Consider the following 17,435-nt stretch of genomic DNA (forward strand, 5'->3'; position numbering starts at 1 on the left):
GAGAGCGATTAATTTACAGATCCCCCTATGTTCATCAAGAGCTTACCTCCGTCCAGTTTGATAAATTTTGTTAGTTGTAACCGAGAGTCCTTATATTGATAATTATAATCCTGAAACGGGCCTGCCGCCCGTTTATGCATTTTTAAACACATCAACGATAAATTGTATTTAAATATTCCTATTTGTTACCTTCATATTTAATTAAAGAGTGCTTTTAGCGTCGTCAAAGGTGCTTTACGCAGAAGAGCCGGCGATTTGTATCCCCAACTACCTAATTAATATTAGAATCTCTTTGACACAAAGGATCACCGCTAACAAGTATCCGCGAAAGCTATCTTAATATGAACGTCGTCCAATACGATCCTCTCGATCGAGCACGCCGATCAAGTACGATACATAAACACCCCGGCATTAAATTTTAAAAACTGAATATTCAGACACAGGGTCTCTATGTAGTATTCATGAAATCCCGACCGTTGAAAGGACTTGAAATATTGAACAGTCGCGAGTTATCGATGCGCCATTTTCAATCTTGTGCGTAGACAGTTTCGATGTAATACATCCGGATCCCAGAGATATTACGACATAATCTTTCATTTTTCAGCAGTACGTAACGCAATATTGCGAGTCCACAAGGATTGTCGAGTTTTCGGAACAGGAAGTCTCGAAGGTACAACACACACACACACACACACACGGGGGCGGAGAAGAGCGGAGTGGAGAGACGTAGCTCCGGGCTACAATTACAGCGAAAATAAAAGTAAAAGCGCGAATTTGATCCCGGGGACGTGCGGTGAAATAGAAATGTCACATTTATATTTCATTAATTTTCCTTTCCAATCGTAGATTACCCACAATGGGAGTTAGCCCTGGCGTTTCTCAGAATCGTGACCATGCAAAATGCTGAACTAAGTCGCTGTTTGAATCCCTGGGAACTTTTTACGCGATAAGCACGCCGTTCCCTCGACGGAGAAGACAGCATTATTCCGGGATAGCATCGAAGAAATCGTTATCTCCTCCGTGGAGATAATGACCTCGCAGTGTCGGCGCCAATAATGCCCCTTCTCTCCTTTCATACAGGACAAACTGTTGTTCCTTCGTGACAATGTACTTAAAGCGCTGTCGATTGTACCTCGATAACGAAAGGATTCAAACGGCGACTGCCGTCATCTCTTAGTCTTCTCTTTCTTTCTCTCTCTCTCTCTCTCTCTCTCTCTCTCTCTCTCTCTCTCTCTCTCTCTCTCTCTCCGTTTGCCTCCCTCCCTGCCTACCCCCTTTTCCGTTTCCTCTCAATGGCTGGAGGCACGAGCGCCTCGTTTTTCGCGCAAATGGTCGCCTTTACCGGAAATTCCGGATTTATATTGGACTACTTATACATCGATTCGATTAAGCTATGCGGCGCACGGCTCACCGCTTCCCCATTACCGCGGATCACAAACAGCGTAGCTGTACAAAGGAAAATTCAGAATACTGCGATAATTTTTCCAACAAAAGATCTCAAAAGTGTCTCCGCGCGTTTTTCCACCGCGCTTTCAGGCTTCACAGAGCGAGTTTAATACCGAAATTTATTTCTTCTTTAATCTCAGCTCGGGGCCATCATATTTTAATCATAATATTTCCGCGTTTTTGGGAAACAAAGAACTTCGCGAAGGCGCTCAATGTAAAACCCAGTTCCTCACTCTCTTTCTCCCCTATCACATACGTTTTATCCCCTTATATTTTTACAAGGACGAGAGATCTCTAAAACTCCACGTCAAGCCGACATAATTTCGCGCTGCGGGATCGTTACGTACCTCAGGATTTTCAGACTCGCCGGCCCCATATCCGTGTCGTTTTCACTCGGTAGCTCGGTAGCTTTTTTTTTTTTTTAAACGTAGTCTCTCGGCTCGCTCGCTCCCGCGAGAGAGTGTCCCCGCCGGAGTAACGAAATCTCGTTACTTTCGGCACAGAGATCCATCGCTACAACCGGACACGGTCGAGCGTCAACGCCGACGCCGACGCGTATCGGCCGGGTGCAGTGTGTGCCTTCGAGGCCAATTACCGCCGTTTTCAGCGATCAACAGCTCATCGTCTCAGCTCGGGCCGAGGTTGCGGCGAAGGTACACGCGTGTCGGTCGGCCAGGTGTGGTATATGGGTGACAAACCGGTGGTGGTCCCGGCACGGCATGTAGCCCGGTCGCCGCGCGCGTATGGTCGGAGACGGTTATATAGGTCGCACGACAGTCACTTGAGATTAATTACCAAGTGCGTCGTTATAGATAACGCGGCGAAGGCTGGCGCGTCGGTTAAGTGAGGACGGCGGCGGCGGCGGGATGCGACGTTAAATTGAACCTTTCGTCGGGCCGATTCCCGCACTGCCGTCGCCGGCCGCTCGCTCGCGCGCGCCGGTCCGGTTCGGTCCGGTCCGGTGCAAGCCGCGGCACAATGCGCGTACTTGGCTAAAAGCAATTACTGCCATACGTACGCACACACACGCACGCGCGCATACGGGTGTGCACTCGACGATAGCGGGAGCGATATAATATTGTTCGGTGCCTCTCTCGTTCGTGCCGGACGCTTCGTCGAACCCGTAGCGGGATCCACCACGAGTAAAAGACGATATCTGATGTTAATCCCCGCGCGCCGACGCTGGATATCATTATGCGCTACACCGGGCTACTCCCAAATTAATAGCCCGGAATATCGAGCCTCTGCCGTTGCAGAATTATAAGTTGAACGAAGGCTGACGCGCGTTCCGACGCACCAACGATCGCCGAGATCATTTCTCTTTATTCTCTCCTTTTTCTGGTTCTCTCACTTTCCTGCACTAACGCTCGTTGTTATATATTTCTTAAAACGGGCTCTCGCAAAACGGCCTCATCGACGCACCCGCGCCCCCGATTTTCAGAAAACAAACCCCACGGCCCCGCGGTTGTTTCCATTTAAGTAAAAATAATATCCCGCCGTGAAACGTTAGTTAAGCGAAATAACATTTCGATCCCCGGACGCGGAGCGTGTGGGAAGTGCGCGCGCGCTTATCCTTCCTGTTATTTCAGGGCAAAAGGAAAGAAAAGAGAAATTCCGCGGGACACCGCGCGGCGAATTTACGAGTCAACAGACCCCAGACCCCAGACATCGCCGGGGTTAATTCCCGCGGGACGCGCGATGCGAACCGTGTTAACCGTGCTTGTTACACGGCGCGCGCTCCGCGCGCATTTAAAAGGCGAAATCGGCCGCAAATTGACCAGCGCGCGCGCGCGCGCGCGCGATCCCGCCATCGACGCGTAGACGCGATAACGACAGGACATCCCGCCGCCCTTTCCCGCGCGTTTATCCGCGCGATATCCGCGGCGCGATAGCGCGATGCCGCGTGTCGTTATCGACGTACGGCTTTACGAGAGCACCTGGTCGAAATCCTCCCCGCGGTTTCTCTTTCCCCCTCTCGTCCTCGCCATTTCTCTCGACGATATTTCTCGATCGACATGGAGGAAAGAGAAAGCCCCCTTCCCCCGATCGTCCACGAGTCAAGACTCGTGGATCGTCCCGACCCGATGGTGCTTGACGTGTGGTGCGCGGCTAGCCACGTTGTTGCCGCGAATGAGCGAGCGTGCGAACGAGAAGAATTCCCGACGCATTTGTCGCTGCTCCGCAGGTGGGATGGCTACGCGCCGAGGACCAGACGATATTGTCGATGGGCGAGCGCCGGGTCACCCACTCGCCCCGGTTCTTCGTCACCCTGGAGAACGCCAAGACAAAGAATCAGACGCAGTCGCGGGAGGAGGAGGAGGCCACCTGGCAGCTGCACATTCGGTCGCTGAAGGAGGCCGACCGTGGCTGCTACATGTGCCAACTCAACACCAAGCCGATGTTGAGCCAGCTGGGATGCGTGGACGTTCTAGGTATGTCTAATTGCGCGTTACGCCGCATTCCGGCCGGCCAGGTACGGTCGGCTGTTTGCGGCCGTCGGCGGAGACGTCACGCATGTACGCACGCACTGCGTTTCGATTAGAGCCACCGGGGGTGGCTTCAGGGCCGGGGAAAGTATGCGTGCCTCGCCGCCGCTACAGCGGCGCGTTTCAATAGCCGAGTGCGTGGCTGTGCGCGCGCGCGCGCGCACGCGTGTGCTGTAAACGCGCAAGTGCGTGCGTAACCGCAAATGCTCTGTCATGCTCCGTATGATGGTCCATTTTATAGATCGGCGGGGATACGATCAAGGATACGATCAAATTGGCGTTGCATCGCAACTTCTCAATTCTCCTTCACGCGGACGCGTGAGTGAGAGTGCCGTCGGCTCGTTATTAATCCGGTTATTCTCGCGTAATCGCGAGTCCTCGCGCGATGCGCATATCCGGAAGGTGAAGAGAAAGGTGCGCGACGAAAGCGCCGCAGAGTTAATTTGCCGGTGAAGCGTAACTCCGTGCGGGAACGATTAGAAAATTTAGCTTCGTTCCGCGAAGCGGAGAGTGAGAGCGTAATAGTCTCGGGAGCGTCTCAGGGTTTTAGGGTTAATCTCGCCACGGGTATCCATTAAATGATTTCACACACCTTACCGTATGTGTGTTACTCGGGATGGCTCAATTTGCTTAGCGGGGCAAATTACTTCGATTTATTAACACTCTCGCGCGCGCGCACACACGCCCGTTCGTCCACATGAGGAGATGTAATATCGACGGGTGAAGTTGGTATTCGCGCTTCGCAAGGAACCATTAACGGTCATATAAGAAACGCCGGGCTTTAATTTATAGTTTAATTAAGCGCGATAACGAAGTTCGAAAGTCTACCTGACGCGAGCGACGGCTCCCCGTTCGTCAGGCGTGTTCCGCCCGATTACAGCTTCGACTACTACCATTGCCGTTACCCTATCGTGGTTCGTCGGTACGTCAACTACTCGCCAAACATCACGAGAGGGAGAGACAGACAGACAGAGAGAGAGAGAGAGAGAGAGAGAGAGAGAGACAAAGAGAAAAGGAGAGAAGGAGAACGTTCACAGAGTTCAACTCTGTTTCTATTAAATTTACATTATCTCCTCTTAACGCGTTAATTACAGCGGCATAACACGCACGACTCAATATTTGCTTTGCCCAGGATATACATCGGCAATATCCTAGACGCGCCGGCGAAGCGGCTCTCCGGAGTCGCGGCGCGCTTCAATTTCGGCACAGAAGGTGCACTCGCCGCTAGCACGTCGCAGCTAGCACGGGATCATCAAATGCACAATTTCACTTTTATATCGCGCCCCGATGAGCCACCAGCAGCGGCAGACGGCAGCAGCAGCCACCAAGCGGTGCGGGCTCGCCGAGTAATATCATCTACTTTGTGCGTGAAAGCGAGAGCGAGAATTCACAGGAGTCCCCCGGAGGATGAGCCGGAATGCGTTCCATTGCCGTGCATGCTTGTTCATCGCCGGCCGACACCGGAAAGCGGTTTTCTCGGCCGAGCGGAATGAAATTCTTTTGTGTAGAAAACATAAAAAAATACAGCGGCTCTCCCCGCCCCATCCCTCCCTTCCTGCTGCGTCGCCTCGCGTCGACACGGTTGTTCGAATTGAGCGATTGTAATTGAAACGAATCGAACGTCTCGCCCAGCCGGTGGGCAGAATTCCATCGAAGAGGGGCGGGAAGGGGAGGAAGCGCCACCAGAAGAACACGCCGATATTTCATTTCCGTTTCAAATGTGATTCGGTGGAATGATTTCGCGATGATTTTTTCGGTGGCGCGCTAAACCAGCCGATGGCGGCGGCGGCGGTGGCGGCGGCGGAGGTGCCGCGGCGACGCTCGGTTAAAAATCACGCCGTGGAACGCCGGCAATACCCGGGTTCTTCAGGGTCCGCGAACGCGAACTTTCGACGCTCGGCCGACGCGAGGAAAAGGGAGGAAGGAGAGACGCGACGGAGTAGGGAAGACTTATATGAAGATATATCGTTTCGTACGATGCGCGATTTCGATCCAATTCGAAAATTGCATCGCCCGTGTAGACAACCGCGCGTGACGGCCGACAAAATTGCGTCATAATCCTCGAACACATGTTGAATTTGTGATAAATGGACACGGGAGACCGCGGGAGCACTGCGGGGTGCGGTGCGCCCGCACGTTCCATCTATTCGACAAAGGCCGCGCGTTAACGCGTCCTGTATACTTTACATTTCGTATATCGCGCAACGTTAGTCAGAAAACGCGCGGCCGCCGCGAAAATTGCTTTATTATTCTTTTGTTATCGAGTTTTACACGCGCCTCCCGACGTCCGGGTTGCGCGATGCGATAGCAATAAAATGAATTACGAAATAAAATATTATTAGACCACGCCGCGCTCCTCGAATCGGGCGGAACAAAAACATTTACCCGCTTTCCGGCCGCGCGTAATTAAAGCGCATGAGATAGATTAACTGTCCATATTACGGGGCTTGAAGGACGGTCAACCGGCTAGGTTCGACCGCTGCCCGTTCACTTCGAGAACGCGCGCGAATAACGGGAGATTAATTTTACGGGGGAACGCGAAGAGTTATATCGACGGAAGTGTTTTGAAGTTTACAGCCGTAAATTTCGGACAACGTATCCCGCGCGGTCCTTGTAAATCACGGCGAGATGTATATTTATGTTGAATTAGATGACGTATATACGTTTTGTTTTTCTTTTTGTTTTTTTCATAATATAAATCTTCATCGCGGACTCTGATATCATTTGGCTCGCTTTAATTTTACGTTTATCTTATCGCGTATGTTACCTTAATTTGCTTTAATGTGTTTGCGTATGCGCCGAGAGCGAGCGCTCGCGCTCTCTCTCTCCAATCTTTCTTCCCGCAGTATCCAATTAAAAAAACCGAAAAGCCAATTTGCTCATTGTGTTTGAACGGCATAATTTCCGGTAAAAGCTACTGTTCTCTCGTCAGTCACGAATGCGTGAGGAAGCTCTCCGACTCGGGCTAACGCCGAGTTTTTCGGAGCGCGATCGCAGTTTAGCATTTCGTCATCTGGTTGTCACTTTACTGATGTCTCATCTATCGCTATCGCTCTCATTTGCAGTGCCACCCGACATCCTGAGCACCGGCACATCGGACGGCGAGGTCTCCGTTCTCGAGGGTGAGAACGCCACGTTGTCGTGCAAGGCGTCCGGACGACCGCCGCCTCGCGTGTTCTGGCGACGAGAGAAAAGTGAATTCATACTCATGAGAGGTGGTCACGACCCGCTGATGCCAAGTAAGAGATATCACCCCTATATCCTGACCTGTGATTGTCACCCGCAGCCCCACTCCGCAATCGTCATCCTTTTTGTGACGATAACATGCCTTGTCGTGAAAAATACGCGTTGTTCTGAAATAAAATCTTTCTTTCCCTTCCTCCCTCCTTTCTCTCTCTCTCTCTCTCTCTCTCTCTCTCTCTCTCTGCCTGCGAGAGAAATCGTGATGCTTTTACCTCTGTGCATCGTCCCTTTGCACCCTTCGTCCAGCCGAAAATTTGTCGATGACCGTGTCTCTACGAGCGAAGCGAATGCTTTTACTAAATGTACTACAAGTAGCACGAACTACAAGTAGAGTTTACTTAAAAAGCTAAAAACACGAAACTGAAATATATTTCGTTGCGAATGATAGTTATTTATTTTTCGCTGCAAAGTACTTTTGCCTCAGAAGTCTGAAAAAGTTTACTTGTAAACAGAGATAAAATCATTTTCGCTGCACTCATGACTGGGCCGTCGACGTAATCCATAACAACGGCTGAAGCGCGCGCAATTAGAACAATCCCGGTGATCCGACGAGTCTCAATCGGGAGCAAACGGCCGAGCGTTTTAAAGGGATATATGAAGACATCGTAAATTCGCACACGTAGGTGATCCCGCGATCGAAAGCAATTACGGCGGAACACGTTCCATCGAATAGAGATTAGTTTGTCCGCAATGACTTTCAATATCCTTCGGGCACGTCGGGCTACGCTGCATTTCGCAAGGAATTTCGTGCAGCCACGATCAAATCGCGCGTCGCGAAATAGATCGACCGACCGGACCGGCCTGAGAACGAGGAAGAAGCATCCGCGACAACGCGCGAACGCGGCGGAATTAAAAGAGTACGCCTGTACGCATTCGGTTTGATTGATGTCTCATCAGCGGAGACAAATTTTCGCAATCAATCGATTTCCGATACATCGCAATGTTACTCGCAAAGAGTATAACGCGGGCACGCGAGTTTACGCAACGTACCTTTCCGAGTGGCGCTGCTCGCGCAACGTCTATTATATTTGTTAAATACAGTTCCCGTGGCATCGCGATGTCGCGTACGCTCGATCTAGAGAGGTGAATTGCGATGTAAAATCTGCAGCGGCTGATGTTCTCACATTTTCCCACCCTGTTGTTCCGGGATGCGAGTGTGTGGACGACTTTTATTGATGTAACTAAAATAATCCGCATTAGTTAATTAGCACAACGGGTGCGCGCCCTGCGAGCGCTTTTCTTTCGCGAGGATACTCGTCGTTCGCGCGAGCTGTTCGGCTCGTCCGCTTTTACGATGACGAGAGAACCTCCGCACCGGCACTAGCTATAAACGCCGAGGTAAAAAAGAAAAAAAATATTATTTCCGTAAAATATTACTGCCGCCGCGTCCGGCCGATCAAACACCGGGTAATTATAAATTCAATAGAAGTGACTGCGCTATGCGAATTCGTTGGCTGCTGTCAACACAAATCACGCAGCCTGCATTTTCGATCGATCTTATTAAACTTCTGACAGATTTTATCGCGAACGCGAAATGACACGTTGCACGTGTGATTTATGTCGACCGTTCGTTCGATAATAATATGATTCATTATCTTCCAGTTATTTGGAAAGCGCCTACTACGTGCGCGCACGTGCCCCCGTACCCACGCCGCCGTACACTATAACGCGGACAATGGAAATTGTACACGTATGGCATGGAAAATGTGGATTTCCAGAATTTCGTTATCTCACAACGCCGTTTTATGAAAAACAGCGTATTTTCGTAACACGGAATACGAGCGTGAAAAACACAAATCGTAAAAATATACAATAACGCCGTTGCAAAAACTCGCTTAATACCGAATTAATTTATCTTCTGCCGCTTACGTGAGAACCGAACGAGAGCGAGAACGAGAGAGAGAGAGAGAGAGAGAGAGAGAGAGAGAGAGAGAGAGAGAGAATGCGCGCGCGCGCGCGCGCGTGTGTGTGTGGCCGTAATAACACCAGATGAAATCGCGTTCGAATTAACATGCGCAAAACATCGGGCGGCTATTTTCCGCGACGATCGGCAGTATTAATTCCAGCGAGTCCACGGTCAAATTCGGACAGAAGTTAATGTGAGAAAAAATACAACTCGCCGGCTCGAATTTCGATTGTGATTTTGGCGCGGCTCGAAATTCACCTGATATTAAGGCGGTAATATTAACGCGAGCCCAACCGCCGCGCTGTGGACGACTGCGATAAATCCCGGCGACGAATTTTGCTACGAATTCATGTTCTGCTTATCGTTACGTGCCCCGAAGGTGTATTTCGCGAATAATTACGCGGGCCGCGTTAACACGTCGGCTTACACGGTCGACGAGGGACCAGTTTTCAACGAGATATATTCATACAACGTACGATTTTCTAGTGGAGAGCCTGTCCGGCGAGAGGCTAGAATTAATCAGGGTAGACAGGAGGCAAATGGGGGCTTATCTTTGCATAGCGAGAAACGAAGTGCCCCCGGCGGTCAGCAAGAGGGTTAATCTCAAAGTAAATTGTAAGTACTCTTGGAAAACGGTTTACAACGATTTGCCCGTGTTAGTCGTCGTTGCCTCGCGTGCACCGAGTCGAGAACTGAAAATCAGAGAATTCACGCGAGAATGTTAGTCTCTTGTTGACGTTTGCCGTGACGTTTACTTTCGTCACGACGAGAGGAAGAGAAAGACGCTGTGTCGCGGGCGTTGAAAAAAATAAACGATGCTATTTTCATCAGCGGAGGAGTTTACGGTGCGAAATTTCGAAAAATTAGCATCAGACGACCTAACCCGGAACGGACGAGCGCGCATCGGGGATAATATCGATCTTTTCTCTTTCTCTGATTGCTCCGCACACCTACGCGATCGCAGTCCCACCCAGCGCAAAGGTATCGAATCAGCTGCTCAGCTCCCCGCTGGACACGGACGTGTCGTTAGTCTGCTTGATCGAGGCTTATCCCAAGACGATTAACTTGTGGATGCGAAAGGAGAAAGTGATCATGAACGGGTACGTGCTGGGACAATATTGACAGTTTGCTCGAAGCGATTCCGACTGTTCGCGCCGTTGTTCGACAATCTCGTCCGGACGATAAGGGCGGCGAAACGCGCGCACCGCCGTGTTCCGCTCTTCTTCCTAAATCACCCCCGCGAGCCGGTCCCCGACCTGACCGGTCCGGTCCGTGCGACTGTGCGACATGGGACATCGATCCCCCTGCACAATTCGGTTATTCTAACGAGATGTCGAATAACGGAATCTATCCTCCCTTATCCCTTATCACGGCCATTAAGCGTAAGTGATATGTCAATACAGAGATAGATACGAGATCGACGAGCGGAGCAATCCCGAGGAGGAATGGAAGACAACGATCGTGTTGAAGATAAGGCGCTTGGAGAAAAAGGATTTGGGCGAGTACACGTGCTCGGCTTCCTCCAGCATGGGAAAAGCCGAGGCGAATCTCAGAGTTCACGGTGGGTAATCGTGCGTGCACACACACGTATGTACACGCGAATAAATATGTAATTTGGTAAACAGTCGAGTGACGACTTGACGAGCATTGGCGCGGATCGATCGCGATTCTTACGCAAAACTTTTGAAGTTTTGCGTAAAGTAAAGTTTAAGTAAAGAAAGTACAACTTTTCGGAAAAGAGGCGCGACCTCCAAAGAAAAAAGGACACGGTCCGAGAGACAAAGCGTCTCCTGGCAGCGTAGCCGTCGACGAATTCACGTTAATATACTTGCAGAGATCGAGCGGCCGACCGAATCCAGCCGCGCCACCTCAACCAACTCGAAGCGACTGAACCGAGGCAAGTCAAAGTCCGGACAAGGGGCGGTGGTCAATCGGGTTTTCCACCAGCAGGTGAGCACGCCGGCGATGCAGAAGAGCACCGCGCGATTGATCTACAACAACAGATACGTGAGCACGTCGACGACCGCGGACCCGCGCGCGCACTTAATTAAGGAGCACGGCGACGCTTTCAAGCACAACGGCAACAACGACAACCAGAATCTCAAGGATCGCAGCGACGCGTCCGCGACCATTCCCGCCGGCAAGCAGATCGTTTTGCCACTCTGCTTGCTACTGTTCTCCACGGTGCGATAAAACTAGACGGACCACGACCACGACTACTATTACTTCTACTACGACGACAAAGACGACGACGACGACGACGACAACGAGAGAAAAAAGAGGAGAGCTGTTCTCCGTCGTGAAAATTATTCCGCGAGTCAACGTGGGACCCATGTTTATCGATCCTAGAGGACGACGATCGAAAGAAAATTCACCAAGAGCTTGCTTTCTCACAACGCGAGGGAATAATTTTCGGACGACAGTGACGACGACGACGACGACGACGAGGATGAGGACGAGGACGAGGACAAGGACGACGTGGAGCTAATGAAAGAACCAGCTGATGCTCGGTTTAATTAGTTAGATTGATGTTCTTAGGGAGGCGAGTTGGCGAGAAATCGTAGGGACCCGCGAGCGTCTGGAGGCCGCTTACGCGGAAGGACAGACAAACAGAAGGGGTGAAGTTCGATCCGCTAATGCGCGCGAATGCGAATGTCCGAGACAACCGCCGCGAATTTTTACGGAAAGACGCTTACGAATGTATTTTTTATGACCCTTTTATCCGTTGCTAACGTGCGAGCTGTTGGTTGGGAGGGTGCGGAATGTGCTCTTTGGTTAGACTGAACGTAACGTTGCCCGGATGTATCTTTAGGAGGATGCGAGAGGAGGGGTGGTTTTTATTATTATTTTAACGGCGGACGAACGGTTGCTTCTCTCATACTCTCTCTTGTTTTTTTTTCTTTTTTCGTGGTATTAATAGGTGACTCGGGGTGAGATTTTATAACATTAGCATCAAAAGCCTTATATACATGCAGGGTGTCTATCTCGAGCGAACCGTCGCCGTCATTGACGAAACGGAGGAGCCGCGTGCGCGCGCGGTTTACAACCGGTTTATTAATGATCGCTTTTTAACATCGCGAACATCCCGCGACTTTTCGTGGCGGTCCTCTCATATCCCATGATGACAGCCACGTTTCCTATCAAAACGAGCGTCCGTTACGTTGCCACGTTTACGTAATATGTCTTCTCGTCGATGAATCATCACGCGACCTTTCCGAGCAATTGCGCGATTGTACCCAAACGCAGACAAATAATTAGCATACTAATTTGTATGTAAGAAGAGATAAAACGATAAAATGTTTGTTCGTTTCCGAGTCGAAATTTTCTCGTTCCACATTAACCCTACAAATTCGACAAAAATTTGAAGGACTAATGAAGAATCTCGAAATGTAACGTTCTACAAAAGCTATTTTCCTACTCTGATACTACAAATGATAACTTCTTATCGTTTTCTTCATGACGAGTTTCCAAAACAAACATTTAAAAATTATCTTATATTGATTATCTTAATATTCTATCTGTATTTAATCCTCACTCGTAATTTCATTAAGCAATATATTAATTATGTAATGAAATTCAGCTGCAACTAGAATATGTGTAATAAGCAAATATTAAATAACACAGCCCCACAAAAAAGAAGTGGTCGGTGCCTAAAACTGGATAAGTATACTCTTATGTATATTGATCCGTTGAATCCGAATCCGAGGTCAGAATTGGACAATTGATAGCTTTATCGTCAAAACTTCAAAACTTCAAAAAATTGATCATAACTTCACTTAACAAAATTAAGCTGTATATGGTCGAATTCAGCTTAAAAAATGCTACAATTCTTGTCACTACAAAAATTTTCAAAAATAAAGATGATGGGAGGGGGATATAAAAAATATAATATTTTTAAGAAATCTAACTACACAGTTGTAAGAAACGTCAAAAACCATACAACTTTTATCTGGAACATTTTTTTGTATTTTTTATAGTTTTTGAAATATACTCTCTAAAAACCAGGTATACCAATATACATTGTAAAGATGATTTTAACCCCTAAATATGAAATTGGGCACGTATAAAAAAATACGTGTCTCTTATTTTTAGCTACTCCACAACATATAATATGTATTATACGTTGTATATATTGTATATAACTGTAGTTAGATTTCTTAAAAATATTATATTTTTTTATATCCCCTTCCCACCATCTTTATTTTTGAAAATTGAAAATTTTTGTAATGACAAGAATTGTAGCATTTTTTAAGCTGAATTCAACCATATACAGCTTAATTTTGTTAAATGAAGTTATGATCAGTTTCTTGAGGTTAGGGACGATAAAGCTAGCAGTTGGCCAATTCTGACCTCGGATTCGGATTCAGCGGATCAAAATATTTAAGAATATATACTTGTCCGATTTTAGGCACCGACCACTTTTTTTTTGTGGGGCTGTGTAATTAATACAAGTGAATAACAGAATTCAGAAATAAATACAACATATTTGATTTTCTTCGTTTTTTTCCTCTTTAGTCATTGGAATGGAATTTGAAACTCTCAAAAGAGCTGATATTAGGAAGAATCTGTAAAAATAACAGTTGTGCATTTAATACCGGTGCATGGTGCACCGATAAAAACATTTAAATTTGAATTGAATACAATCAAAACAATCTTATAAATAGAATTAGAAAGAAAACGTTGACAAATATCAAGATTTTACCGTCAAAAAATCACTATTAAATAAATAAACAATTTAACACTTTTAATTATGATTTATCATCATTATACATTATCATCTTTTAAATCTGCAAATCAACCTTTCTAACGATAATAACAAATAATAACGTTAAAAGAATTGTGAATAAAAATATATTGTTTTATCTACTTATTAATTCTATTATTTACTCATATTAAGTATTTAATAATTGTTTATAGCAAATAATTTACTTGCAGCCGAGTATTGTATGTAATTAACACACTGCAAATTGAAATTAAAAGTAGATATTAAATACAGATGGAATATTAAAATAATCAAATATTAAATAATTTTAAAATAAATCTTTCTTTCAGAAAACAATTCAACATGGAGGAAATAGCAGTAAGTAATCACCTGTGTAGCACATCAAAGTAGGACAATAGTTTACCGTCAGAATGTTATATCTGAGGCCTCCATACTGACCTTTGAATTTCGACGGAATTTATAGTGTTAATATGCAACTGAAATTTCGACTCGGGTTGTGATGTAAGTGAGCGGATACAAGATATTATACTTGACATCTTAGCGAGCGTTAACACATCATATCCAGAGTAAAATTCATATCCATAGAAAGAGAGAGAGAGAGAGAGAGAGAGAGAAAGAGAGAGAAAGAGTGTATAACGATAATACATTTTACCGAACATTCTAGGAAAATATTAGATATCACACCTCGGTTATCTTGTGTATTTTTTTAAATTACTCTCGTAGACGAATACTGTACTTATATACATGTCGGTGATCGTGCGTGACCACGTTATAGATATAGCATAAGTGGTTTAACTGCGAGGAATAACCGATGTATCGCTTTTTAAATAAGACGCGCTAAGTAAGTCGGCTTTGTCATATCAGTTTTTGTATAGAATGTAATCTGCCATCTTGAGAAATACACATGTACATTTTAATGATGATGATAAATATAACGAAATATACATATATATACATATACACACACATATATATATATATATGTTATTGTATGTAAAATTATCAGGAATTGACAACACTCTTGTACGTCATATAATTTCTAATATCATTACAAAAACCATTTAGTTGATGTTCCTCGCAAAACTACGAAGCATATCTTGCTCTGTAATTATGACGGTACGAAGGGACCTCGAGAGAGGTGTTAGGATGTTAAAGTTGAGGTAAAAAAAAAAAAAAGAAACGAACGAATAATTCGATTATCTTAAACTATATTGTAATGTCCATCAAGCATGGAGTACAAGTTTTAGTTACATCGCGTGGCTTATTGTCACGAAAACGGTAGCATATCTTACGCAGAGCAAAAATATGTTAAATGTACCTATTTAATGAACTCTGTATATCACAAAATGCTCAATATAATAACTCTACAATAACTATATTAAAAGAATGTTGTTGTTTATAGAACAAAAAAAATATATTACGAGAATACAATGAGGAAATATGCTCAAATTGGATAATATAGCTTTGGGAAAAATGAAACGTGTTGACAAATAAGAGAAAAAAGGATATCGTGCATTTAGAGCAATGACGTTCGTTTTGACTTTAAGTCTAGCTTAAACGAATGTATTTTTATGTATTACTAAAAGCGACAAATATAGAGGTTTGCCGTTTGATGAATATCAAAATTGTTTTTTATTCTCATCCCTACCCTTTACACATAAATACATCAGAAATTGAAATATGCATAAATAAATTGGAATATATATAACGTACCACATATTTCAGCTAAATGGCTGAAATATTGTAGGAATGTTATGACCAAAATAAAATGCTAAAGGCCATAAATACACAACAAACAGCCACATATGGGCTTTTTCTCTCACCAATCCTAGCACATTTCCAAAAAGTACCTTGAAATCTGCAAACAATTGAATGGACATACATAGATTATTCTTATTATGTATGTTCATACGTTTTAATATTTTCACACTTAAAAGCATATGTACTCACCCAACCTTTCCTAACCGCTTATCAAATAAGTTAGGTACTAGAGATCTGATGTAGGTGCAGGTACATATCAGCAATAATATTACACTGAGCAGGCTCTGAAAATTAAAGATGGCAGACTGCCCAACGAAAATTACATTACTATGTTTCAAAGAATATTCATCTTTAATTAATAGAGATCAATCAAATATGACATTGCAATGTATAATCATATACATTATTACATTTTAACTAATAACAAAATGTCAACTGTTGTATCCTGCGAGTTTCAAGTATTTATTATCTAATAACAATCCAATATATATTTCATGATTGAAGAAACGAATTAAATTTGTTCGTCGATATTGCCAAACATTGCGTATAGGTTATGTGCTACTTCACATTAACGAAAAGATTCTACTATAGTATAGAAATGTTTATAATTACCATAATGTCAGATCACGTAAACAAATTTAATAAATTGCCTTGACTAGCTGCAGAAAAATTACTAAATACTTCAATAATAAATCGACTTCATCTACATCACTAACGTTGTTAACTCAAGCTTGAGCTATTCTCATGTGAACTTTCTGCACTAGTGTAACACCACAGAGGAAATTGAGAGCGGCCAACACGGCGTTTTCAATTAGATGTAATTTAACGATAAGATTTGTCGCTGACTCGCCTTGTAACTCCTCCTGCCGCGCATATGCTCATCGGTGGTGCGACAAAAACAAAGGGCGATTGATTGTCTGTGCTTTTCTATCTTACTATCTTCCTTAAGGAAGTAAGTGAACAAGAACAGTGCACGCTTTGCCGTTATCGTCAGGACGGGTGTAGTGTGCACACATTTTCTCAGAGGACGCGTCTTTAAAAGCGTCCCGGCATAACCAATATGGTGGCCGTTCTCAGGTTTCTCACTGCTGATTCGAACAGAGAGGAACATGAGAGCGGCCAACACGGTGTTTTCGGCGACACCGACTTTCCGCAATGGGAAAGGGCGCCATCTGCATCCATTTTGAGAGGGGAACTACGATGCTACATCCACTTTTAGGTCTTGGTGGTAAAACCTGGTGGAAGTCCGTGCTACATCCACTTTCAGGAGGTTTATGTCCGTGCTGCAACCATAGTTACTATCTCTATGCCAGACAATAGGCCTGTTCGTTTTGTCTGCACAGGCTGAACTGGTGTTAAATGTTATTTATTATCATTGAATATTAGATAAAAAGTAGAAGAGTTATTGTCCGCAGCGGATAATCTAACATTTAATAAGAACGAGACCAAATTCGCATGAGATGAAATTCCACTCTTTAACGCTACCATGACCTTTAATTATTCTCCGAAAACGGCGTTATAACAACTTTGACATTCTGTACAATTAGTTGCTAACATATTTTCTAATCGTACACATTCCTCTTTAATTAACATAAAGCTAGCAAATATCCGATGCTTCGACAGAATAATTTTCTTTTTTCCATCCCCCGCCCCTCCTTAAATCTACTTTACAAACATCTTACATCTACTCGCTCGCTTATCTCTTATAATTAATAGTTCGTTTATCATCTATTCTTATACACATGTATGTATCTATATTTCTATGCCGCTGTTACTCCTATAATTCTTATTTCTTACCGCCGATTTTCGCTTTCTTCCATTCATTCCATTCCTTCACATTCCATTCTTTCTCCCTCGCTCTCTCTCTTAT

General features: G+C 45.3%; 2 protein-coding genes across 3 annotated transcripts in view; one reads left to right on the forward strand and one right to left on the reverse strand.

The window, feature by feature from the left end:
• Positions 1-12,876, forward strand: part of LOC105192344 (lachesin) — a 53,385-nt gene extending 40,509 nt beyond the window's left edge. For both annotated transcript variants that reach the window (XM_011156414.2, XM_025301614.1), the window contains exons 4-9: positions 3,632-3,878; positions 6,998-7,171; positions 9,568-9,696; positions 10,046-10,181; positions 10,485-10,642; positions 10,916-12,876. In XM_011156414.2, coding sequence (XP_011154716.1) covers positions 3,632-3,878; positions 6,998-7,171; positions 9,568-9,696; positions 10,046-10,181; positions 10,485-10,642; positions 10,916-11,274 — 1,203 coding nt within the window. In that variant the 3' untranslated portion in view covers positions 11,275-12,876. The remainder of the gene's footprint in view (positions 1-3,631; positions 3,879-6,997; positions 7,172-9,567; positions 9,697-10,045; positions 10,182-10,484; positions 10,643-10,915) is intronic.
• Positions 12,877-15,417: 2,541 nt separating this feature from the next.
• On the reverse strand, positions 15,418-16,559 carry ksh (transmembrane protein 167A-like protein ksh). Its single transcript, XM_011156415.3, has 3 exons — positions 16,178-16,559; positions 15,755-15,870; positions 15,418-15,662 (listed from the first exon to the last, which is right to left on the reverse strand). Exons 1-3 carry the CDS (start codon positions 16,178-16,180, stop codon positions 15,557-15,559), a joined length of 225 nt encoding a protein of 74 aa, XP_011154717.1. The 5' UTR covers positions 16,181-16,559; the 3' UTR covers positions 15,418-15,556.
• Positions 16,560-17,435: the final 876 nt, after the last annotated feature.

This window comes from Harpegnathos saltator, unplaced genomic scaffold, assembly GCF_003227715.2.
Source record: "Harpegnathos saltator strain DR-91 unplaced genomic scaffold, Hsal_v8.6 scaffold434, whole genome shotgun sequence".
Lineage (NCBI taxonomy): Eukaryota > Metazoa > Arthropoda > Insecta > Hymenoptera > Formicidae > Harpegnathos > Harpegnathos saltator.

Coding starts and splice junctions, on each gene's coding strand:
- ksh (XM_011156415.3), bottom strand. Junction 15,663..15,754: donor AAGCGGTTAGGAAAGGTTGG/GTGAGTACATAT, acceptor AATTGTTTGCAG/ATTTCAAGGTACTTTTTGGA.